This window comes from Megachile rotundata, chromosome 14 (assembly GCF_050947335.1).
Source record: "Megachile rotundata isolate GNS110a chromosome 14, iyMegRotu1, whole genome shotgun sequence".
Taxonomy (NCBI): domain Eukaryota; kingdom Metazoa; phylum Arthropoda; class Insecta; order Hymenoptera; family Megachilidae; genus Megachile; species Megachile rotundata.
Window position 1 is genome coordinate 10,462,818 of NC_134996.1, and position 27,992 is coordinate 10,490,809.

The 27,992-nt window shown below is 34.0% G+C and overlaps 2 protein-coding genes across 7 annotated transcripts in view; one reads left to right on the top strand and one right to left on the bottom strand.

The window, feature by feature from the left end:
• Positions 1–22,371, bottom strand: part of LOC100882062 (glycogen synthase kinase-3 beta) — a 73,553-nt gene extending 51,182 nt beyond the window's left edge. The window contains exon 1 of one of the 5 annotated variants that reach the window (XM_012284676.2): positions 20,746–22,371. In XM_012284676.2, coding sequence (XP_012140066.1) covers positions 20,746–20,830 — 85 coding nt within the window. In that variant the 5' untranslated portion in view covers positions 20,831–22,371. Of the gene's footprint in view, positions 1–18,789; positions 19,278–19,309; positions 19,405–20,744 lie in introns of those variants that run through there. The other 4 variants (XM_076539502.1, XM_076539503.1, XM_076539504.1 and 1 more) reach the window with 4 other exon arrangements.
• Positions 22,372–23,725: 1,354 nt separating this feature from the next.
• Positions 23,726–27,992, top strand: part of Con (leucine rich repeat protein connectin) — a 418,506-nt gene continuing 414,239 nt past the window's right edge. For both annotated transcript variants that reach the window (XM_076539501.1, XM_076539500.1), the window contains exon 1: positions 23,726–23,968. The gene's annotated coding sequence lies outside the window, so the exon portion shown is untranslated. The remainder of the gene's footprint in view (positions 23,969–27,992) is intronic.

Consider the following 27,992-nt stretch of genomic DNA (forward strand, 5'->3'; position numbering starts at 1 on the left):
TGTAGGAACCTTATGGTGTGGGAACCTTGAGATGTAGGAACCTTGGAATATAGAAACCTAGAGGTGGAGGAATCTGAGGGTGTATGGACCTAGTGGTGTAGGGAATTGGAGGGTATAGGAACCTTGTAGTGAAGGGACCTTGGGGTATATGGACCTTGAGGTATATGGACCTTAGGATATATGGATCTGAAGATCTGTAGGTATCAAGGTATGTAGAAATTTACTGGTGTAGTTATCTAGTGGTCTAAGAGTCTAAAGATGTATAAATCTACAGGGTCCTACATGTACAGCGTCCTACAGGTGTAGAAACCTCCATATGTATGTAAAAACCCAGTCATCCAAGAATATACATTAAAAATCTAGAAACCTAACGATAAACCTTGATACCCAACAATTCACATATTCATCCCCATAACTCATGAACGTGAACCACCTAGAAATAAAGTTTTAAATCAACGTAGTCTTGAATACATATACGTTTGTTCATGTATACGTCAACTAGTTAAAGAGCCGTACACAACGGGGTACCTCGTTCCCAGTATGCAAACGAACGTGCCTTGACGAGTGCTTTGAATTGAGAAAATTGGAGAAGATTGAGACGCCGTTTCACCGGAAGTTGCCTTCGGTGGATAAGTAAAGACACGTCAGAGGTTATGTTTAATGCATAGAGCACGATGAATCGTCGGCGCATTAATTCTGACGGAATTATCCGAATTATACGTGAATTCGTATCCATTTCTGTGACTCTAATTCGGATATAGTCTGGGTAAGTAATTTAGTGGGGTTCTTTAGCAAAATTGATATTATTTGTTTCTTGGTGTTTCTTGATATGATTTAAAATAGATGTGTAGTGATTTTTTTATTTAGAGATCTTGTATTTTTATGGGATTTGCACTTCTTTCATTATATAATCAATTATATAATTTATTTATTTATTTATTTAGGTATTAATTATGGGGGTTACATATCGATTTTCTTATTTTATTTTTGAAATTTATATTTTTAGTTAAATTTTCACTTCTTCGATTGTTGAGTAAAATGCAATTTTTATTTTTTAAGAATTGATAACAGGAAAAATTAGATATTAATTTTCTTATTTTATTTTTGAAATTTATATTTTTAATTAATTTTCAAGATTGTTGATTTTAATTGTGTAATTTTTATTTTTTAAGAGTTGATGACAGGAAAAATTAGATATTGATTTTCTTATTTTATTTTTGGAATTTATATTTTTAGTTAATTTTCAAGACTGCTGGTTGTAATGGTGTAAGTTTTATTTTTGGACGATTAATGACAAGAAAAATTAGGTATTGATTTTCTTACTTTATTTTTAAAATTCATATTTTTAGTTGATTTTCATTTCTTTGATCATAGAATAAGTTCATAATAATTTTTTATTTATGAATGATTGATTATAGAAAAAGTTAAATATTGATTTTCTTAATTTATTTTCAGAACTTATATTTTTAGTTAATTTTCACTTCTTTGATCATAGAACAAGTTCATTATAATTTTTATTTAGGAACAATTGATTATAGAAAAAGTTAGATATCGATTTTCTTATCTTATTTTCAGAATTGATATTTTTAATTAATATTCACTGCTTTTGTTATATAATAAACTGATGCAATTTTTATTCATTAATATTTGAAGCTTTTGAACAAAATTTTAAATAACAATTTCTTATTTTATTTTTGAAATTTTTATTTTTTTTTTAGCTTTGAATTTTTTAGTTCAAAAAATAGCTTCAATTTTTAATTCATAAATATTTGAAGATTTTTAAAAATTGAATATTTAATCTGCTCTTTATTTTCACAGTTTATATTTTCATATAATTTTCAGTTTCTCAGAAGTTCAATAAACAGCTTCAATTTTTAATTAAAAAAATTTGAAGATTTTTTAAAAATTGAATATCTACTTTGCTCTTTATTTTCACAGTTTATATTTTCATTTAATTTTCAGTTTCTCAAAAGTTCAATAAACAGCTTTAATTTTTAATTAAAAAATATTTGAAGGTTTACAAAAATTGAATATTCATTCTCTTCTTTATTTTCACAATTTCTATTCTCATTTAATTTTATTCAAAAAAATGCACATTTCAAGCTCGAAATTCTTTTTTCAGAACCCAGATTTTCCGTATTTCAGTTTCAAAGGCTAACACATTTAAGGAATTTTTTATTTCAATTTAGTTAGCGTTCCCAGCAGCGGTGCAAGGCACACCGTTATATTTCATATTCGTGTAATGAAATATCGCAGTAAATTAAGCTTCTTTATGGCCGGCACCGTTTCATTTTTTGCCCGTAAAAGCTTCGAAATGAATACAATTTGTGCTCCATAACCAGCGAAATGAAGTGAAACGCGAACATCTCAGCCTTCAACGAGATTCCAATTACACCGATTTAACTCTGGATGAACCTCTCTATCCGCTTTCAAGATATCAGCTTCCAATTGTCTATCTAAATTTTCGACTTTGTATTCCGCGTTCAATTCGATTCAATTACTAGTATTTGTTCTCTGATTTGCTCCTTTAACTTCTCTTGCTATGGCAACTTTCACGTATGGTTTATTGTGGAACACTAATTCAACCTAAATTAGGGGATTTGTAATTTGAATGTATTATAAGCTTGTATTGTGATGCACAAGTTTAACATAGTTATTGTAAGCTTGTAAATAAATAAATTATGTGATGTGCAATTTTAAATACAATTGTTATAAGCTTGCAAAAAAATGAATTATGAAATGTGCAATTTTAAATATAATTATTATAGGCTTGTAAATAAATAAATTATGTGATGTGCAATTTTAAATAAAATTGTTATAAGCTTGTAAATAAATAAATTATGCGAAGTGCAATTTTGAATATAATTATTATAAGCTTGAAAATAAACAAATTATGTGATGTGCAATTTTAAATAAAATTATTATAAGCTTGAAAATAAACAAATTATGTGATGTGCAATTTTGAATATAATTATTATAAGCTTGAAAATAAACAAATTATGCAAGGTGCAATTTTAAATAAAATTATTATAAGCTTGTAATAAAATGAATTATGTGAAATGCAATTTTGAATATAATTATTATAAGCTTGTAATGAAATAAATTATGTGATGTGCAATTTTAAATAAAATTATTACAAGCTTGTAATGAAATAAATTATGTGATGTGCAATTTTAAATAAAATTATTATAAGCTTGTAATGAAATAAATTATGTGATGTGCAATTTTAAATAAAATTATTATAAGCTTGTAATGAAATAAATTATGTGATGTGCAATTTTGAATACAATTGTTATAAGCTTGCTATTAAATAAATTATGTGATACACAATTTTAAATATAATAGTTATAAGCTTATTATTAAATAAATTATGTGATGCACAATTTTTAATATAATAGTCATAAGCTTGTAATGAAATAAATTATGTGATGTGCAATTTTAAATAAAATTATTATAAGCTTGTAATGAAATAAATTATGTGATGTGCAATTTTGAATACAATTGTTATAAGCTTGTTATTAAATAAATTATGTGATGCACAATTTTTAATATAATAGTCAAAAGCTTGTTATTAAATAAATTATGTGATGCACAATTTTTAATATAATAGTCATAAGCTTGTAATGAAATAAATTATATGATGCACAATTTTTAATATAATAGTTATAAGCTTGTTATTAAACAAATTATGTGATGCACAATTTTTAATATAATAGTCATAAGCTTGTTATTAAATAAATAATGTGTTGCACAATTTTGAATATAATTGTTATAAGCTTGTTATTAAATAAATTATGTGATGCACAATTTTTAATATAATAGTTATAAGCTTGTCATTAAATAAATTACGTGATGCACAATTTTAAATATAATTGTTACAAGCTTATAATTAACATTGAATAATTTTTAATTAAAACTACAGTAGTTATAAATTTAATTCAATACATAAATTATATTATACTTTAAAGAATATACAGGGTGCCTCACAACTAGTGTACGTCCCTGAAATGAGGGGTAGCTTCTGAACAAGATTTCCCTTATACATTCAGAAATATTTGCTTATTCAGACTTGCACAGCCAATACGAGGAACAGATATTTTACGAGCTCCGTAAAACTTTAATACCACTTTATTGGTCGTCTCTATCCGACCTTAACCCTTTCAGAGTCGAGGAAATTCAAATTCGATCTGCACATACGCTGAATAATTTACGATTCGAATAAATTATGTAATCCATCCTTTCTAATTTTATTAGAGAAATCTATAATATTTAAATTAATTAGCAATTTTTTATTTGGGAGTTAGAGAAATTTGGGGGCTGGAAATTTAGAAAGACTGAAATTTGTAGGTTGCAAATTTTTAAATATTAAAATTTGAGGGTTGAAAATTTTTAAATATTGAAATTTGAGGGTTGGGAATTTTTAAATATTGAAATTTGAGGGTTGGGAATTTTTAAATATTGAAATTTGAGGGTTGGAAATTTTTAAATATAAAAACTTGAGGGTGGAAATTTAGAAATATAAAAATTTAGGGGTTGGAAATTTTTAAATATAGAAATTTGTGGGTTGGGAATTAAAAAATATTGAAACTTGAGGGTTGGAAATTTTTAAATATAAAAACTTGAGGGTGGAAATTTAGAAATATAAAAATTTAGGGGTTGGAAATTTTTAAATATAGAAATTTGTGGGTTGGGAATTAAAAAATATTGAAACTTGAGGGTTGGAAATTTTTAAGTATGGAAACATGAGGGTAGAAATTTAGGAGTTGGAAATATTTAAACATAAAAATTTTGGGGGTTAGAAATTTAGAAATGTACAACACATAAATACAAATTCAAAAATTTGTAAATTCTCAAATAAGTAAAATAATTCTCAAACTCCTAAATTCTTAAATTCCTTAAAAAAATAATTCTCAAACCCTCAAACTTCCCCAAAAAATAATTCTCAAACCCTCAAACCCCCCCAAAAAATAATTCTCAAATTTCCCACCTAACCAACAACAATAACCAACTAACAATTTTACTATAAAGAATCAGCACAACAATAAAAAAAATTCTCAGTAACTTTCAAAAGAATAAAAAACCCTAATTACAGATTTCTCGACTTCCTCTCAAAACCTCGCAATTCTTCCGCGTGAAAAAACGAAGGAACAAAAAAGTAATTCTCCGAGTAAGTAGATTGAAAGGGTGCACGTGGAAAGAAAAAGCAATCGGAACTCGATCGAACAGTTCGAATTAAAATCACGATAATGAAGTTATCGTCGGCGTTCGCGGATGATCGCGTGTTTCACCGAAACGAATCGAGATTTTCGGTTCGGATAAAAATCACATTAACGATATCACGACTCGTTATTACGCGTTCTTCCTCTCGTTGCTCGAATAACCACGCGATGACCTTTCGACGAGCGAAAGAAAACGATTATCTGCGAGTTTTGATAGTCGCAAGAGAAAAAACTCTCGAGTGAAACTGCGTCTCTTGAAATTCGCAAAATTTGTACGTCACGTGCTTCGAACGAGTTTAAGTTTTTTGCAAAAATATTAATCTTTGGATTTTGGACTTTGGTCGAATTATGATTTGTATCGCGAAGAGTGTTTAATTACTTCAATTTTGAAATTTTGTGAAGTCGTAAGTGTTTAAGGATGTACTGTTGGCAAACCATGGGATGGCGCGTGAGGGGCGGAGCCGGGATTGAGGAACCTCCTTCCGCGCCATCATATGGGTTGCCATCAGTACACCTACTGAATTATGTTTTAAATTTTGCAACTCCTTTTGGTAAATTCTAATGAAGCACAAAAATTAATGTATCTGTCAGAAAATATCAAACATTATGCATTAATTTGCAAGTATAAATATTTATCTCTACATATAGAATACTCAATATTCTATTCCTTAAAATTAATTTTAATGAAGTGATAAAATATTTTCTATTTGTAAATAAATACATATTCATTCATATTTATTTATTTAAACTATTAAACAATATGATACTTCTTTCTTTACACACAAATTAATTTGAACGAAGTAATAAAATATTTTTAACTTATGAACGAATATAAAATACTTGATACCTTAATTTTTAAAATTAATCTTCCGTGTTATATTAGTTAAATACTTGTACAAAAATTGACATAAAGACACGTTAATTAATTCCACATTTCAAATAAATATTCCACTGAATTATTTCGTGTATTTCAAAATAAATTCCTAATAAATAACTGAATACAAATTGAATCAATTAAGCAGAGGAATCGATGAATACATGGTCAAAGCAGTGTACCGGAAAATTTAGTATAAAATATGAATATCAGAGCACAAAAGAAAAATGAATAATCTGATTCTGAAATATTGATCTCTAAATTTAGCAACTGGGAAATCCACCTATGAACAAGACGAATTTCCAAATTCGCGTAGTAACGAGTTGGCACAGTCGACTGCAGAGTTTTGGCTAGAACAGTTAAGATCCTCTCTGCACCTCTTTGGAAACGGAGGAAATTAGCCAGAGTAAATTAGAAACTTTCTAAATCGTCCACGAACCATTTACGAATTAGTGTTCCCGTTTAAATCAGCCTCCATTTGGTCTTAACTCGTGTAAACTTAATGTATCATGCATTTCAGCGTTGTTCGAGCGTGGAAAATGGTTTTGGAAGAGAATGTATGTAATCTTCAAGGTTTTTTCATTTCTATATTTGCGAATGATTGAATATTGAAACTGTCGACACTCGAGTTTATGAACCTTGAAATTTTGAATGAAAAAATTTTCAAATTTACAGGTTTATAAAATTAAAAATTTCTAAATTAGTAAATAATTAGATTTATGAATTCTTGTTGAAGTTTGACTGAGTTAAATTTATGAGTTCTTGTTGAAGTTGAAAATTTATGAAGTCTGCAATAGTGTAAACTTTCAATATAGAAATCCTTAGATTCTCAAATTAATAATCGTGAAAAGAAATCGTCAAATCCCCGAATTCTCAACCCTCTAAATTCTCGAGCTTCCAAATTCTCAACCCTCCAAATTCTAAACCTTCCAAATTCTCAAATCTCTAAATTCTCAAGCTTCCAAATTCTCAACCCTCCAAATTCTCAACCCTCCAAATTCTCAACCCTCCAAATTCTCAAGCTTCCAAATTCTCAACCTTCCAAATTCTCAAATCCCCAAATTCTAAACCTTCCAAATTCTCAAATCTCTAAATTCTCAAGCTTCCAAATTCTCAACCCTCCAAATTCTCAAGCTTCCAAATTCTCAACCCTCCAAATTCTCAAATCCCCAAATTCTCAAATCTCTAAATTCTCAAGCTTCCAAATTCTCAACCCTCCAAATTCTCAACCCTCCAAATTTTCAAGCTTCCAAATTCTCAACCCTCCAAATTCTCAAGCTTCCAAATTCTCAACCCTCCAAATTCTCAAATCCCCAAATTCTCAACCCTCCAAGTTCTCAAATCCCCAAATTCTAAACCCTCCAAATTCTCAACCCTCTAAATTCTCAAGCTTCCAAATTCTCAACCCTCCAAATTCTCAACCCTCCAAATTCTCAAACCCCAAATTTCAAAATGACAAAATTCCCAAGTTTCCCTACTTGAAAAAATGTCAAATTCCTAGTGTTCCTCCACAAGGAACATTTGTCGCCGGAACAAGAAAGAAAGCTAACGAACGAAATTAGTTTGCGATTTAAAATCCATTACCAGAACTAATTACTCTTTAATAGCAGTAATTTCACTCGGCCACTCGAACGAATTGCCCGATCATCCAAATAAAAGTATCGAGGGGACAAAAACTATTTCACGATTAATTCTTTTCAATTGCGGCGCGGTTTTTGTCGCGAACATTATACGTGTATCGTTTAAAAAAAACGTCGATTTCACTTTATTAAAATTGAACGAACGATCAAGGGAATTTATGGCCGTACAATAATTGTTTGTACGAACGCCTTTACGCGGTGCTCTTAGACAGATTACTTTTTATCCAAATAATTGTTCGTCGAATGGCTTAACGTTCGTCGAGTTATTAACAAGAATTATTGTATAGTCGATTGCGACTGGTATTTTTTTAACTAATGAAGTTAAATTTAAGGTTTACCCTGAAAGACTGAAAGTTTAATTTACAGATAAAAATCCTGACCGATAACTGTAATCCTGACAGATAAAACCCCGACACTTATAATCCCGTTAGGTAAAAACTTGACAGTCAAAAGTCCCGACAGCTAAAATCCTACTACCTAAAATCCCGACAAGTAAAACCCCGATATCTATAATCCCGATAGGTAAAAAATTGACAGTCAAAAGTCCCGACAGCTAAAATCCTACTACCTAAAATCCCAACAAGTAAAACCCCGATATCTACAGTGCCGACAGGTAAAAACTTGACAGTCAAAAGTCCCGACAGCTAAAATCCTGCTACCTAAAATCCCGACAAGTAAAACCCCGATATCTATAATCCCGATAGGTAAAAACCTGAAAGACAAAATCCCGACAGTTAAACCCCCGATGCCTATATTCCCTACAGGTAAAATCGCAACACCTATAATCCCGACAGGTAAAACTCTACCAGCTAAAATTCCCACAGATAAAATCCCGACAGCACAAGTAAAAAATACAGAATAAAATTTGTCAGTATATGACTTCATTCCCAAAAGAAAAATTTAGCTCGAACATTTCCTAAACATTCACAAAAAACTGTTTGTTCACTGCACAGAAAAAGAAAACATCCTATGTAACTATTTAAAAATACAAAAATTTGTAAGTTGACGAATTAGAAAAAATAAATTTGAGAACAAAAGAAACTTGAAAATTTAATGCAAGGTAAACTAGAATGCTGTTTGCCAAACAAAAGAGAATATAAGTCCAGTAAGTAATTAAGATGAAAAGCTTTCGGTGCATCAGGGCAGCTGCTAATTGCTTTCATCGCAAGAATGACTAATGAAGTGCACCGAGGATTCTTAGAATCACATTTGGCTCTTTACTTTCAACAATATCTTACCTTTCTTAAACTACGTAATCTCTGTCAACTTCAAGTTAAAGTCACGTTTTCGTTAACTCTTTTAAGTGATTGTATTTTAGGGAATTGTGGGAATGTAATCATTTTGGGATTTTGGAGATATGGTTATTTTGGGATTTTAGGGATTTCTACAGGGTTCTAGGGATTTTTAGAGATCAAAGGTTCTAGAGATGTATCAAGGATTCTAGAGATATATATATCGGGAGATTTCTAGGGATATTTGGAGAAATCTATGCAAATTTAGAGAAATCTTGGAAAAAGTTTGGTAACTAGTATCTAGGGATTTTTCAGACTTCCAACTCACCAAACTTCTAAATTTCTAAATTTGAAATTACTATATTTGCAAATGACCAACTTTCTAAACTTGCAAATCTTTAAACAATTTTTTAATTTTCTGTAATATAAAAATATGTGAGTGGGGATTTAGAGACACGTAATCTAAAAATCTAGGAATTAAACTCTCAAATTTCCAAATTGATAAATTCCAAGTATTAAAAATGTTTAAATTGAAAAATGTAAAAAAATGAAGGGAACAACGCCCCTTTTCTGTTCTCAGGATGAACTTAATTCGGGGTCAGAGCAAGTTGGTGCAGAGCGTAAGGATAATCGATACTTGGCCGGCGAAGACTGGTACCAGCACCGTCTCCGTTCCACCTGGCAACCGCGAGATATCGACACGTAATTACTTAATCGACCATCACGCGTGATTATTTATAAATCCGATCGGACGTCGTTATTCTTGTCGAACAACGCCCGGCAAAATTATCGATCGGTTATCGGAACGCCTTTACGGGCTAATTATTATTTAACGAGCCGATCACGTGCTGACAAAATTTTCGCTAAATTAATTTAACATTCTTCTGAAATTTGTTTCATTTTTATTCGTGGTAAAATGTTACTTGTTGAAATTCTTAAACTTTCAAGTTATTAGGTTTTCAAGTTTATTTTCAAATTGAAGAATTTTCGAATTCACTCGGTATAAGATTCGATATAAGTGAAGATTACCTATTTGATATAAGTGAAGGTTGCCTATTCGATACAAGTGAAAATTATATTTTTCTTTCTATTCTTTCCTAAATTCACCAAAACGTAAAACCTATACGATACAAGGCACCGAGAGATTCGCTTATATCGAATCGTTATTATAATTGACAATTTCTTGAACATATACGGAAGGGTCACAGAAGGTTAACCGCAACGAACAAGAAGTTCGCATACGCAGGAGGAGTCAACGGAGGAAATTCGCGATTGCGAAACTCGCGTGTCGCGAACGGCTTAATACCATGGGGGCATATTGACCCAGATGAAAGGGACACGTGAGCGGGTAACACGATCGACCTCCTCGCTGCGTGTAAGTACGAACTTTTTGACGTGGATGTGTCGTCATCGTGGAAAAAGATAAGCGGACAGGGGTTTTTCAAACGGAAGAAAAGAGGCGGAACTGGGTCGATCCATAGCCCACGGAATTACTTCAGATGGGGGGAAAAATCATTCCCTGACAAAACTGGACGCTTATTTTTGGCCTGCCTTACAGTTGACACTGCTGGTATTATTTCTGCCATCGTTAACACTCTGATTAACATCTTGTGTTTTAACAAAATACGTGTAATCATTTATAATAAATTTTTATCTAGGGATTTTTAGTTTTTTCTGTTGTATGTACTTTGTAGTATTTATTAAAATTATTTATTTTGGGCAGATGCAAAAATTATTGTGGTCAAAATTATTATTACGTATGTGATGTGTGTGTATGTATATAATTATATAACATATGTGTAGTATGTGTGATCATATGTCACGTGTGTATATGTATATAATTATATGTATAACATGTGTATAGTATGTGTGATCATATGTGGTCATATGTGACAGGTGTATATGTGTACAATTATATGTATAACATGTGTTTAGTATGTGTGATCATATGTGGTCATATGTGACAGGTGTATATGTATACAATTATATGTTTAACATGTGTGATCATATGTGGTCATATGTGACATGTGTATATGTATATAATTATATAATATATGTATAGTATGTGTGATCATATGTGACGTGTGTATATGTATATAATTATATGTATAACATGTCTATAGTATGTGTGATCATATGTGGTCATATGTGACAGGTGTATATGTATACAATTATATGTATAACATGTGTTTAGTATGTGTGATCATATGTAATCATATGTGACATGTGTATATGTATATAATTAGATAATATATGTATAGTATGTGTAATCATATGTGACGTGTGTGTATATATACAATTATATAACACATATGAGATATGCACAAAATCATAAATAACAAAATATATATAAATATGTATCATACATTTACTTATCACACGTTTACCACTTGTGACACTATCACTTCCTACAACTGCATTTAAATAATGCTAATATAAAAGCTATTATTATTAATTTATTCTCCACGTGCATACAAATATTGCAAATATAAAAATTGTTCATGTAAATTTATTCTCCAAGTGCATTTGAATATTGGACACGTAAAAATTGTTTTATTTAATTTATTATGCAACTATATGTAAATATTGCAAACATAAAAATTGTTGCTGTTTAATGAATTGTATAGTTGCATATAAATATTGCAAATATAAAAATTGTTGCTATTTAGTTAACTGTAAAATTGCAAACAAATAATACAAACTTAAAAATTGTTATTATCAATTTGTTGTCCAACTGCAAATATAAAAATTGTTGCTATTGAGTTCGTTGTAAAATTGCAAAAAAATATTACTAACCTAAAAATTGTTATTATCAATTTGTTGTCTAACTGCACAAAAGTCTTGCAAATATAAAAATTGTTTTAATTAATAAATTGTCCAGCTACATATAAGTATTATTAACGTAAAAAGTGTTATTAGATAAAATATAAAAATGGCAAAAATGATTGATATTCGGACAGCCTCTGAAGGGTAGAATATGTCCTTCAGATATGTCGCAAAATTTGACGAGGATCATAACAGCCCGGACACGTGCAATCTCCCCAGCTCGTCATTATCACTTCTTTCAAGGTTACAAGAGATCGGAACAAGATGGATGACGAAAGAAGGGAGGAAGAAGAGAAAAAGAGGGGAAGAGTTTTATCCTGTGGCTATCGGCAGATCGTTGCCTTTGGCCGGCTTACAACAAAGGATCTATAAAGGTGTCGACGATTACGCGGTAAGTTGCGAGAATAAGGATTGTCTGGCCGTTCGGTGTCTTCCATCGAGGATTGTGAAAGGAAGTATATGATAATATGTATCCGTCGCATGACTAATATTGCCACCGTCGAACACCTACTGATGTAATCGTGCGCGGCGTTATCTGAAATTGTGGAAGGTTTGCGAACCCACGTCCAATTAAACTTTCCACGTATCTTAATCTTAATCCTTATGCGGGTAATTGCTTAATTCTTTTTTCGAAATGATTTTTAATAATTTGGTTGGTAAGTGGGTGATATGGAAATTCAGAGGAGATCCTAAATTAGATTTGTGGACATGTACCTATTTCTCTAGATTTACATGTTAGCATAGATATGTGGTATTCTCTAGATATTGTATAAATTTTAGTATCACTATATCTCTAGATTCTTACATTCTTAAATTGCTTTTTCAACAAAGGACGAAATTTCAATGTCACTATGTTGCTAGATTACAATATATCAATGTCACTATATACCTAGATTTTTACATTCTTAAATTATTTGTTCACTAAATATCTAAATTCAAATGTTCCTATATTACTAGATTATAATGTATCTATGTTATTATATCCCTAGAGTGCAGTATCTCAATGTCATTATGTCACTAGATTATAATATATAACCCTATAACACTATAACCCCTAAATCCTAATATCCCTAGATCCCCTAAATTTCAATGTCACTACATCAATGGATTACAACAGCCTAATGTCACTAAATCCCTAGATCTCAATATCCAAATATTACTATATACTCAGATCCTTAAATACTAATGTCACTAAATCCCTAGATCTGAGTATCCTAATACTACCATATCCCTAGATCCCTAAATATTAATATCACTAAATCCCTAGATCTCAATATCTCAATACCACTATATCCTTAGATTCCTAAATATTAATGTCACTATATCTCTAGATGACAACATCTTAGTGTCACTATATCCCTAGATGTCAATATTTCCACAGTATTAAATTCCTAGAGGAATTACTAAATTCTAATATCACTAAAATTCTCAAAATTCCAATGTCATATTCCTAGATCCCTAAACCTTAACATCACAATATCCCTAGATCCCCAGATTTTCACAAACTGTAATATCCAAACTTCCAAACTGCAATGTTAGTTTGAACTTTAAATGTAGAAATTTTGGGATTTTTACATTTGAAAGTGTAAAAATTTGAGTATCTAAAAATTTGAAAATTTTGTAATTTAATATTAACAAATGTTTGAAATTCAGAAATGAAAAAATTTAGGAAATTTTAGAATTGAGAAATGTAAAATTAGAAATATACGATTCACAAATAAAAAGAAGTTTAACCAGTAGAAAATCCACAGCTCATAAAGAGAATAAGCTTCGATCTTCCTCGGCGTATATAGCTTCGTTATCTAATCAATTTACATGGTTGCATAAATGAAACAACCGCAACTGGCGATTATCTAGTATCTATCGTCCAACGTTTGTGCCGCGGATTACAAATTAGCGATACCGATCATCGTTGCTAATAATTTCACATCCTGTATGCTCGGTTGGGATTCATTTTAGACGGTTCTTTCTTTCTTTAAACATTATGCGATGGAGCAAGTGTTATCGTTGTTAATTAATCTCTGCTTGATAGAACGGTGGGTCAGTTTGACGTTGATAAAATATCATAGAATGGACAGATAACAGTCTCTGAATATCTTGATGGTGAATTTCAAATTTCTAGAAATTATTTAGGGAAATAACAGAGAAATAATTGTATCAGATAAAAAAGAAATGAATGAAATAAGGAGAGAAAGTAAAAATCTAGGGACATGAGGATTTAGGAATATTATATAGTGAATTGTGGATTTAGAAATTTTGAGATTTATGGATCTAGGGATATAGATCCCTAAATTCATCCCTAAATCCTTAAACACCTAAACTCAAAAATCTTCAAATCCCTAAACATCTAAATTCAAAATTCCCCAAATCCCTAAATATCCAAATTCAAAATTCTCCAAATCCCTAAACCCCCCAAATCCCCAAATCCTTAAACATCCAAATCCAGAATTCCCCAAATCTCTAAATTACCAAATCCTCAAATCTCCAAATCCCTAAACATCCAAATCCAAAATTGCCCAAATCTCTAAATTCCCAAATCCTCAAATCCCCAAATCCCTAAATTGCCAAATTCCCAAATATCCAAATTCAAAATTACCCAAATCTCTAAATTCCCAAATCCTCAAATCCCCAAATCCTTAAACATCCAAATCCAGAATTCCCCAAATCTCTAAATTACCAAATCCTCAAATCTCCAAATCCCTAAACATCCAAATCCAAAATTTCCCAAATCTCTAAATTTCCAAATCCTCAAATCCCTAAATTGCCAAATTCCCAAATATCCAAATTCAAAATTCCCCAAATCTCTAAATTCCCAAATCCTCAAATCCCCAAATCCTTAAACATCCAAATCCAGAATTCCCCAAATCTCTAAATTACCAAATCCTCAAATTTCCAAATCCCTAAACATCCAAATCCAAAATTGCCCAAATCTCTAAATTCCCAAATCCTCAAATCCCCAAATCCCTAAATTCCCAAATTCCCAAATATCCAAATTCAAAATTCCCCAAATCTCTAAATTCCCAAATCCCCAAATCCCCAAATCCTCAAATTCCCCAAATCCGTAAACTCTCGAATTAAAAAATCCTCATACTTCCAAACTCCCGATTCCAAAAATCCCCAAATTCAATGCACAAAATCCAAAATAAAAGAAGAAAATCACCGGGCCATAATATAGAATCACGCGAGCGATCCGCTCGAATGCGCTCGGAGGCTAATCGCGAATACGTTCGCCAAAAATACACGATGCACGAGAGAAGGCTCGATATCGATATGAACCACGGCGATTGACACGAACTCGAACGAAAGCTCGTTATTTCGGTCATCTCGATGCGCGCATCACACACTATACACATATATGTATAATATATTGATGGACGTACTCTTTTAAAAATTAGAGACTTGCCAAAATTGTGCCACTTAAAATTGTTTATGTCATAATATATTTATGTTATATATTTTAACATATGTTACTTCCTTTAACCCTCGTGTTGTTATGTATTGACTGTATTTTAATTATTATACATTAATAATATAGATTTTAACACTATGTGGGTTAGACCTTAGTGTATCATTTTTTTGCAAGCTTATTTCATCAATTAATTAATATTTTTTTTCTTTAATTAATATTGTAAATTTGTAGCAAGAAAAATATTTTTTAATTTTGTATGTTAGTACGTACTAACATGGGTTAGACCACAGTAAACAATTTCCTTGCAAGCTTTATCTTTTGTCAATTAATTAATATTTTCTTTCTTGAATTAATACTGCAAATTTGTTCCATGAAAAATATTTTTTAATTTTGTATGTTAGTGCGTACTAACATGGGTTAGACCACAATAAACAATTTCCTTGCAAGCTTTATATTTCATCAATTAATTAATATTTTCTTTCTTGAATTAATACTGCAAATTTGTACCATGAAAAATATTTTTAATTTTGTTACAAAATTTTTATATTTTGTATTTTTTCCTGTAATAAAATTTTTCATGTAACAATATTAATCTCCATGTAATTTGATGAAAAAACTCGTTCATAAAATTTAATTTTACTAATTGCAATTATTAAATAAAAAATAATCTAACAAGTTTTCCATATTAAATCCCTGTTTTCCATTCAATTGAACATTGCTTTCAATATCGAGCTTTGTTCATAAAACTTTTTTATAATAAACCTTCTTGTATTTTTTATCTGATACACTCCCCACGCGAATTAATATTACAGATCGTAACGAGTTTATGCCTTGTCACGAAGCTTTCTCGCAACGTTTTATATTTTTACCTGATACTTTCAACCCGAGTTAATATTACAAATCGTAATGAGCTTTTTCCACGCTGCGAGCCATTTTTATAATGTACGTTTCGTTTCGTTCTCTTGTCTGCTTTATTGCGGAGCTTTTTCGCGACGTTTCATGTTATACTCATCGAATATCTACGTAAGTTAATATTAGAAATACCAGCGAGACTTCTTTGTTATATTACGCAGCTTTTTCATTAGATTTTATGTTCCACGTTTAATGATACACCCTACAGGAGTTATCGAAGATTTTAACGAAGCTTTTTTCGAAGTTCTGTTGCCTCCAGGTATTGGGGAACTTTTATGCGGATTTAATTGGTGTAGCTTCTTTTTTAAATAAACACATTAATTACAGTTTTCTATTTTTTCTTTCAAAATACTGTGTAATATTTATACAATTTAATAAACATCATGGAATATTATCAGACTGTAAATAATTATCACAAATCAGACATGTATTAAACATGACGGAATATTCATAATTCATAAAATCTTTGAACCAAGCTTATCGATGCTCGTTTAATCATTATAATTATCGTCAGAAGTCTTGTATATACAATAGTACGAAAGAAATTGATGAGGTATTAAGAATGTGACCGGTTACGACTTTGGCAGTCCTCCTCCTCATTGTCAACCGTTTCTTTTTCGAGTGCGACATTGAACAATACCGACAGTATATTAATGACAGCGTTAATGACGCTCGAGAAATCGTATATCAACGATTATTAGCTTTTATTATAGCAATAACATCGTTTTGAAAACCGAGCATAAAATCAATAACGTTCTCAAAAATATTTGCATATGGGGTCAATAATAAAGTTTTAATGAAATAAATATTGGGAGTTTTTATGAGAAAGGATCTTTCATTTTGTGGCACACCTGAATTTTGAAAGGGACTGGAAGGGCGTAGCCCAAATATCGGTCAGATGATACCTTCGATTGTTCAGCGCCATGACACCATCGGCGGTAATACGTTCTTCAAAAATTATAGTTCAATATTTGTTCCATAAACGTGAAACGTTCGAATCTACATTCATAAATTACTAGATTCACGTATTTCCAATTATTTATATTTGTAGATTCATGTAACATTAGATTTCAATATCCCTAGATGCGAATATCCCTAGATACCAATATTTGTAGATTTCTATATCCCTAAGCTATAGTTTCCCTAAATATTTAAATCTTCACATCCCCAAATCTCTGCATTTCTAGATCCCTAAATCTTCAGATTCTTTAAATTCTTAAATCTCTATATTTCTAGTTCCCTAAATCCCCAGATAACCTACATCCCTAATCTCCACATTTCTAGATCCCTAAATCCTTGAATCTTTATATCCCTAAATCCTTAAACCTCTATATTCCTAAATTCTCAAACCTCTATATCCCTAAATTCTTAAACCTCTATATCCCTAAACTCTTAAACCTCTATATCCCTGAATTCTTAACCTCTATATCCCTAAATCCTTAAATCCTTGACCCCGTATCCCCACATCCTCACTCCACAATCAACACTGAAATCTACAAACAATTAGTGCTTCCAGTCTTCCCCCAAGAAGCGCTCTACAAACAACATAAAATAGAAAGATAAAGGAAGAAATCCCACGTCTGCGTTAGGAAGATAAAGAAATTTGGTCCCCGAATAGCTATTATATCTCTACCAACAGAGATTATGCTTGGTGGTCAGAAGTTTATAAATAGCAGACCTCAAACTGTGAGCAGACATCATTGATGATAATCTCGCTTGAATTTTGATTAGATCACAATTCAGCAATTGTATTTGGAATAATGTGCACTGTCTCCGTGAGCTAAACACATTCACCACATGACATCTCTCTTTTTTATTCGAGGTCACTGGTTTTGTATACTTTTACATGGAGGAAAATCAGTGTCATACAAATAATTTTATAATTATCTAGAATCATATTATATCCTATGTTATTTTATAAAGACAGTGCTTTGTAAAACTTGCAATCAAGTGCTGATTAACAAACACGTTAAACCTTCATTGTAAACATAAAAGATACAAATATTTGAGAAATTGTGAGTGCACACTGTGTATCATTGACGTAAAAAGTGCTTACATAGAAAAATATTAATAATTACTGATCAAAGTCATTGAAAAGTGCATGAACCTTCAATCGGCAGCTCACTGTCATATAATTATAGGCTATTTTTGACAGCAGTACTTGCACAAGAATTGTCTACAAAAAAAGACTATGTTTCTCAGAGTCTTTCATTAGTATTCATGTTCTTGCATAAAGAAATTAAATATATAAATGGAGGAGAGATTAAAGTGTATGATTTTAAATTTTAATTAATTTCTCGAATCTGTAATGGTGAGTTCCTTCTCCCTTTAGTATTCAAGAACATGTAGTTTACGAAGTATAAAGCATTACTATCGCATTCACTTTATACTCATTAGAGTTTCCACGTAATAGAGCAACGATTACTTCATAAATATGTATTCTAAAGTGCATAAAAGAATTTAAATAGTTTTTATGCTGGAAACTAATGCATTCTTGTGGTTATAATAACATGAGAACAGAACTGTATAATTCAGTCTAATCTCTAAGAATTACCAGCAGTAAAACAATTGCGTCACAGTAAAATAACTGCGCCGTGTTAAAATTTACCACTGATTCTTTTTGCGATCATTAAAATCTTAACATCCCTAAGGTATCAAAGATTCATAAAAAAATTACCCATAGAATCTTCAATAATCACGGTACGAAATCCACAATCATGCAATTAACACAATCAGCATGCCAATGGAGACGGGTTAGGACCATAGAGCTAATCTCACTTATCACTTATCAATCTCGTACAACATTCATAAAGAAAAAAAACGGTACTATCACGTAGAAACATTTAAAATTGTTAAAAAGAACTGTCCGTGCAGCGGTATCAGCCGAATACAATGTTTACCGTAAACTCTACGCACTGTAACAACATAATGCACAATTTTTCAACGAGATTCACAACAGAAAAGTTGAAGAGTATACGTAACAGCGATTTCTGACGGAATCGGCCGAGAACGATCGCGTTCCCGTGGACGACACCCGCGGATTGTCTGGTTTTCTCGCACTGTCCGGAACGCGATGAACACAAGCGCGATACGCGTGCCGCGTAAACATCGGATTCAGCAGAAGCCGCCAAAACGGAGAATTACGAAGGTACGTGAAGGAAGATCTAAACAGCATCGGTAAAAAGAATCCCCCCTACCCTCTTCCTCGGGCACCCGCTCCATCGCTTTCCCAAGAGTAACCCAGCCACTCGCACGCAGACGCACAGTTCTGCATTCGGAGACGGACAGGCGAGCGAGCGAAGCGGCGAGAGAAAGAGCGCGGTAAGAGGGGCAACAAGTGAGGAAGGAGTGGGATATCGATGGTGGGGAAAATCGCTGGAGGGGGTAAAGGAGCAGGGGAAAAACTAGAGGGGAGAAGCCCGAGAGAGCTGAGTAAAAGCTACGATAGAACCAGTGATGGGTAACTTCTAGGGATGTGCGGGTATCCCGATCTGGAGGGTGTCGGGTTCGGGAAAATTCGGGCGGGAGCTTGAATTTTCCTATACACAAATTTTTAGAAACTTGCAAATCTCAAGATTTAGAAATTTCATAATTAACAGTAGGGAATTTGGAAACCTGGGGATTTTAAAAATGAATCTAGAAACTTAAGAATTTGGGGACTTTCCAGTTTAAGAATTTAGTAACTAGGGAATTTAAAATCCAGAATTCAAAAATTGGTGTTTCAAGAAATAGGAATCTGGGGACTTGGGAATAAGGAATTTCAAAAACTAGGGAATTTGTAGATTTGAAAAGCAGCGGTACCAGAAAACTAGTACTCTAATTTAAATACTAGGAAATTAAGTACCTTCATGTCTAGGGAATTTCAAATTTGGTAAATTTAGTAAATTTAAAAGTTTGTAACTATGAAAGTATGAGATTGTGTGCCAAATATTTTGGAATCAAAATGTTCCTAAATCTTGGATATTCGTATTTAAGAAAATTCTTTTGGAATGCCACCTCATCCGAATTTATCCGAACCTGAATCCATACTTTTTAGCACCTGCACAAATATCTGTGCTGACAAGGGCGCGGTGAGGGCATCTACGAGTAGACTCTCGTTATATCGCCACAGTACCATATAAGCCATCGTTGCAATTCTCTCAATCAACAATAAACAAAGTAATTCTTTTATACACTATTTTCGTAACTTAATTTCTAAATTTAAATATTAAAAAATGACTAAACAAGACAATTTACAATTTCAAACTATCTAAACCTGAACTTTCCCTAACTTAATTTCAAAACTACTAAATTTGAAAGTTTAAAATAAACAAACTCAAACATCCGTAAATTCATAGTTAAAAAATTGATAAATGTCAGAATTTTAATATCCGTGCACCTCGGCGCACTACGGCAGCAAGATAGCGCCACCAGTAACATAAAAGCTCATGCGAGGTTAACCTCGTTCAACCGGCAATATACCGAGAGTCCATCGTACCACCCTGAAGCCACTTGATCCAATTGTCAGCAGTGATAAACTGTCTGTCATTATCATTCTTTGTCATCCAGCTGCGTATCGAGTGCCCGTGAGTGCGAACCGCGGGCAGCCGATAATCTGATCGCTATAGGTTAAGGTACGTCCTACGGTACTCACTGCTGACTCTCATGCCACCCAGGGGCGGATTCGAGGGCGCGATGGTACAATCTGCGAAGGAGGTGGTCCTCGGTCGGGAGCTCATTCTGAAATCTAGTTGACCCGCTTCTCCGCCACCACCTGACACTACGGTTTAGAATACGCCGCTTCTGTTTCCGCTGGTCGCCGCCTCGGCTGGCCGTGCCGCTTCCTCACGCGAAGATAGCCAGCAACGCGTCGTCGTCGTCGTCGTCGCCGTCGCCGTCGCCGTTGTCGTCGTCGTTGACACCACCTCGGACATCAATGACAGCACGAACGATAATTACATCGCACGCACGCATGCACGTCCGCACGGTTCGGTTCTTCTATGTTACGCCACGGCCGCGCTCGATCGATGGATGGAGGGAGAGAAAGAGAGCGAGACGGCACGACGCTCGGGCAGAGCGACAGAGAAAGAAGAACGAAGGAAGGGCAGGAGGGAGAGTAGGGAAGAGCTACGAGCGAGCAAAGCGCGCGCAACAAACTACGGCGAAGAATCGTGGTCGACGATGGTTAACCCAGCAACGCGGGTGAAAAGGGAAAGTGGTGGCCGTCAAAATTTTCGCACTCCCGTTAAACGGCCGTCACGTTACTTGGCGACTATGAAGCGTTCGTTCAACGCCGCGCACCGAATCTTTTATTCCCGTCGTTCGGACGAGACCAACTTCACGCGACGCTCTTCTTTCTTTGCGACACTACGTTTACGACGCACCGCATCGACGATCGACACCGATCTCGCCGCCTGTCAGGGAGTATCGCGCACCGAGAAGTGCGGTTCTACTGCCTAATAACCTGACGAGGGCGCGGAGCGTTGCGGGGAGCTATGCCGCGAGGGGAGGCAGGGGTTGACGTTTTCGGAACGGTTCGTACACACTCGCCAGTGGAGGCACACCGCCGCACTCGGTAGCTTTCCTATATAGCGCCGCTCCACGATGATCCGGTTGACGGCTCGGATTTCTTCGCCGTTTCTATACACCTTCTCGCGGGATCGGCAACGCGATGAATTTCGATTTTCCTTCGCTATACTCGGCGTTACATCGTACTTCTCCGCTTGCCTCTACTCTTTTTCGACCTAACGGCGTAGTCGTCAATTATGTCGCTCCGTCTCTCTCGCTCTCCCACTTTCCTTCCTTTCTTCTCGCGGGGGAAGCGCTGCTTTCTCGCTCCGATATACTTTGAATCTTGTCACTCTTTCCTGCGCTCGTTCGCTTGTCAGGCCCGACTATCGACTTGCCGTGCTTCTGCTCGCGGATATTTCGCTCGTTGAACAGCCGGGAAACGATGACGCCGACGTGGACGTCTTCGTCGTCGTCCGTGTCGACGTTGCTTAAGGGGAGGTCGTCGTCACCGTCGTCGTTGCTCGCCTCTCTGCCTTTCGTTGAACGTGAAACCACTGTACCAGTAAACGACGCCTCGGGCCTGGCGGCGGGAAAGAGATAATGGCGCGGGCTTGACTTACGCGGCAAAATCAATCCTCGACGATCAACGACGTTTTCTCTTCCTCGCCGTGCACACGAACACCACACCAGCTACGAATTTTTCGAAGCCTCCTCAGACATTGACCCGTTCGGGATAGATCGGGCCACTCGAATGTCCACGGACATTGCCGAAAGTGACGTCAGTGATACCCCGCCCTGCCTCTTGCCGTGCCAATCGTCCTACGGCAAGTGGGATGGCGCTTTTGTCGTCTTTATTGGCGCCATCCTGTGTCTAACTTCAGTATTATTCCATGTACGCGGGAAATTTAACCCTTTTATTCCCACTGTTGTTATATAACATATATAGCATAAAGGTATACTTGTCTGCCTAAGGTGCAGAGGGCTGACTTCATATTTCTGTTCTTATATTTAGTTTCTTTAATGAGAAACTGCTGATATGTCCTTTGTAAGGATACAGATATGTTCTTGGTAAGCAGTGAAATATTTTTAATTAATTTGGTTGGGAACAGCACTTACAACTGCATATTGTAAAACAGAGTAATTTTAATAGTTAAAAATAAGCTGAGTACCTCACAGTTAGTATTTTGTTTAAATCTACATTTAAGTATGCGCTACTGGAAAACAATACTGTCAGCACCATCTAGTGGTCATAAGTGTAGCTATGAAAATATAAAATTGCATTTTTCTACAAAGTAAGACATTTTTAGGTTCTGTTAATTATTGTAATTTGATGTACTATTACAATAGAGTCAGAAAAATGACTTTTCAGTAAGTTTTTAGGACTTTTATAAAAATAGAACTAGTGGCGCCATCTCTCCGGCGAACAGGGTGAACTACACACTTTTGAAACTGGGGTTTAATTAGTTCTCCCTTCTACCGCTAGGCGGCGCCATATTAGATTACGCGGGAAGAGCCTACGAGTGGTCCAAAATGGATAAAAGTTTAGTTGAGTAAAACAAGGTGTTTAAGTTATAAATTATGAAGTAGTGAAGTAGTTACAAGAGACTTGTGATGATGGAGAGACCGTGGACCGAAAAATTGTCTTCTATCTAGAAGTGAAAGGTAAGAATTTATGGAGTCAAATTTGAAATAGTACCGTTTCATAAATATTCATTTTCCGGGCTTAATTGGTACTAAAATACATGAAGTATAAATAGAAATTTGCTTTGAAATGACTGAGAAAGCATAATATATTGTAAAAGTTACGAAATATGACTTTTTATAATTTTTTTATATACGTATTTGGACATACGATTTTTTCGATGAATTCAGTGCTTTCGCCACAAGATGGCGTCGCGTGTACCGCTTTCGGTCCGTTCGTAACTTGAAAATTATTTCTCCGTAATCTGAATAAGTATACAAATATCCAGTGTAGAAATAAGAATAAAAAATTAGTTCTCAACAATTTCAAATATGACACGAATAATTTTCTGCTTATCAATCGTTCTCTATAATATCGTACACCGATACAACGTAATTGCAGAAGACGACTTTGACGTCATCTACAAACCCCGTCCACCAATCATGTGCTGCGCCCTGGCGGCCATTGAAGACAAACATGGCCGCTCGAGAAAGAGTCTCCCCACTCTCGATCGTTCGGCAGTCAGCAAAGCGCGGGCTAAGGTTCAAGTTGCATTTTAGATGCGAGCGAACGCACATCGTTTTCGGTTAGTGGTCATGAATTAAGTGAATCGGGTAATTTCACGAATAATACGAGTTGTGCGGATCGTGGTGTCTCGGTGTGGAGTCCGGCGAACGAGAATTCGGTAAGTTTTTCCTCCATCAAACTTTTCACTTTCGTTACCGCGAAAAATTGTATAGTCGACCAGTACACCGGACGTTTAAATTTCTTCTCAACGATTTCGTACCGTGTCACGTATACGCTGTTGAAAAGTTGAAATTACCGTACTTTCGTTCGTTACGTGGTCGCGTCAGATCGCACGTGGAGGTGAAATACGGAGACAAATTGCGTCCGGCGGTGCATGATTGCTCTAAATCGAGACAAATCGTAGGTAATTCGAGCGAACGTTAACTTTCCTGCGTTAACGGAAGCGCTCGAATACACTTCGCTTGTGTAGCGCGCTTGTTTGTGTCACGTGACCCTCGTACATGACATTTCTGTTCAGCGGAACGACGTATAAAATATATTTCGAGCGCGTCGGCTTTGTTAAGGCAATTTTACGTGGATCTTGCAATTTTCTGGATTATAATACTTCGTTAGGACGTATGCAATGTGTGGCGCGTAGTTATTAGTTTTCGAACTGTAATTAGTACACAATACGGCAAATGGAAATGAACTGAAGAAGATTTATGTAGGAAGTTACGTGGTAAAGTTGCAAATGCGTGACAACTTTGGGGTCGCAAGTTTAAACACTGCGCGTTGCTAACTGTTCGGAATTCTTGATATCTATGGGGAAATATAGGAAGTTGAAAATATTCTGAGTTATCTTGAATTATAGTATGTCAAAGTCGAATTAAATTGTTCTGTTAAATTTGATTGTACTGTATTATTCTGAATTATCTTTATTCTGAATTAAATGTTTAATTGAATTGTTCTAACTGAATTGAATTGATTTGAATGGAATCAAAAATATTCTGAATTTATTAATATCAAAATATTAATTGGGTTGAATTGATTTATGTTAAATAGAATTTTATAGAATGGAATTTAGAGTTCAATTAAATTAAGTGCAATCGAATTTGGTCAAATCATGTTGGATTCAATTAAAATTCAAGATATTCAATTATTCAGAATTGAATAATGTAGAGTTGAATTTTTTAAATTAAATCAGATAGTGTTGGATTAGGAATGTGTGACGTAATTGAATTATTTTTATGTGAATTTCTTTGAATTGAACTCAATTATGTTGAATTATATGAATTTGAATATTGTGGAATTGAATTCAATTATATTGAAATATTTGGATTTGAATATTTTTGAATTGAATTGATCTTAATTGAATTTCATAATTGAATTGTGTCAAATGAATTTTTATATAGAATAACTAGAATATTAGTTAATTTAGTTAATTAGTTAGTTAATTTTTATATAGAATAAATTAACTATTATATAGATAGTTTAATTATATAGAATTGAATCTTTTTAAACTGAACTAACCTCAATTGAATAGTGTCAAGTTGAATTAACCCTAATTGAACTGTGTTCAATTTAATTGTCAAATTGAATTTCATTGAATTAAATTGAATTCTATCAAGTTGAATCATAGGGAATTGAATCTTTTTCAACTGAATTGACTATAATTGAATTGTGGAGACTAGAATCGACCCTAATTGAATTTTTTAATTGAACTGTGTCAAATTGAAATTCATGGAACTGAATTGAATTCCCTGCAGTTAAACTAAATGGATAAGAATCTCTTTACAGAGAATTGACAGTAATTGAATTATGAAGAGTTGAATTGACTCTAATTGACCCATGTCGAATTGAATTTTACTGAATTGAATTTCATGCTGTTGAATTATATAGAATTGAATCTCTTTACACAGAATTGTTGGTAATTGAATTGTGAAGAATTGAATTGACCCTAATCGACCTATGTCGAATTGAATTTCACTGAATTGAATTCCATGCAGTTGAATTATGTAGAATTGAATCTCTTTACACAGAATTGTTGGTAACTGAATTGTGAAGAATTGAATTGACCCTGATTGACCCATGTCGAATTGAATTTCATTGAATTGAATTCCATGCAGTTGAATTACATAGAATTGAATCTCTTTAAACTGAATTGTGGGTAATTGAAGTGTGAAGAATTGAATTGACCCTAATTGACCCATGTCGAATTGAATTTCACTGAATTGAATTCCATGTCGTTGAATTATATAAAATTGAATCTCTTTACACAGAATTGTCGGTAATTGAATTGTGAAGAATTGAATTGACCCTAATTGACCCATGTCGAATAGAATTGACCATAACATATCGAATTGAACCACCCCGAATTGAAACATTCCAAATAACCACGAATCGAGATCTGTCAAATCGAATTGCCCCAAAGAATAATGTCGCTGCTCAAAAAAGATTAATACGAACGATCACGTGTTATCAAACGATCGAAACGTATTACACCAGCGGAACTGTGGCACCGCGTCTAAAAGTTCGTCCAGGTTTATCCGCTCGCCTTAACCTCTTCGGCTAAATTGTTTTAGCGACGAAAAGTTCGCCAGAAGTTTAAAGGGAGGGCACGTGTTAACTGTTCGCGTGGTGCTGGTGCAAGACACGATCCTATTAAGGCTGCTTAACGAGAAAGTTTTCACGCTGGGAAAAATTAAAGGACGAACTACTTTGTGTCCTACGTTTTATCTTCCGTTGAAACTCGCGAGTACATTTACACGTACATGCCGGGGTGTTCTACAAACTTCAGCTTAAACTTCACGAGCATTTAATATTTATTAAAACAAACAGCTATGTTAATGATTATATAAATATCAGTCGCACGAAATTCATTGTTTAATAATTTTACATAACTGTTTACGTATTGAGAGCTTAAATTATTTTGGTATAATTAAATTATAGTACGTTGATTATTTAATTATTTACAATCGAATTAATTATAACAACAGCTGTGTTTAATGTATCATTTTTTTTATTTTGTATTATGCAACTGTGGGTTATTTTTTAAAAATTTAAATCTTTTACGCTTCTCATTGAAAAAAACGCAAGAAAAGAATTTGTATAAATTTGTATACTTCCTATATAAAATTTTTGTGCGTACATTTATTTGTGGTTTGAGAGTACTATGCTTGAATACCCAAAGCAATTCTCAGATAATTTTGCGAAGAACCCGTCGAATTTTATCGACCAGATTAGGCAACGCAACTAGAAATCCAAAATGCTATTCGACCCATATAATCCGAGTAACATCGACACTAAATTACCATTCCAATTGATTCGACTATAGCGGTGGCATTACCGGTCGCCATCGATGCCGCGATTTATTTGGAAACCATAACACAATACCGTTTTCATGGAACAACGACCTGTGCCAGCGTAAGGTTGGCGGCCATTGTCGACGGGGATACGAGAGTTGTGTGTATCTAATGTTGACCAATGCGTTCTATTCTACGGTGTTATTAACTGATATCGTGTTTGCCCACGTACATGCGAAAAGCCACCTACCTCGTTGATTTATGCGAGAAACCAATAGAATACGAATACTTATTTAATGTCCCTGGAAGCGATAATTAGCGATCGAGCTATGGTAACAATGTTCGTGATTTGTGGAACTTTATTTCATATTTTACTAACAAGATTTATTCAGTCAATTATTTATCCTCATTGCTAACGACAATTATAATTACAAATTTTTCTATTTTTTATTTACTAATTGCAAGTTTACTAAGTTACTAGTAGTTTACTAGTTGCAAGTATACCTATTGGTCTAGTTCCTACTCATTCATCCAAAAATCCCAACCTTCAAAACACACCGTAAATCCTAGCCTCCAAAAATTGAATCTTTCTCTATCTATGCTCCTCTTTCCGTGACTTTTCCCAAGATGCTCATCCACATTCGCCAAATCCATGTTTCGTTCTTTATACGCTGGCAATCGCCCCCGATGAAAAGCAGAGGTGTGAATACAAATGGTCGACGATGAAAATGGTTCAGTTTGGGGTCGATTCTATCTCCGTCTGTCTCGCAGACAGGCGAATCACGTTTCTTTCGACGACGATCAGGTGAAATCATCCGAGAGGATGAACCCGACAAAATGGACGGGTTCGTTCGTCGCGTTTCGACGAGCACGGGTCGCGAGTGGAATCGTTGGACCGAG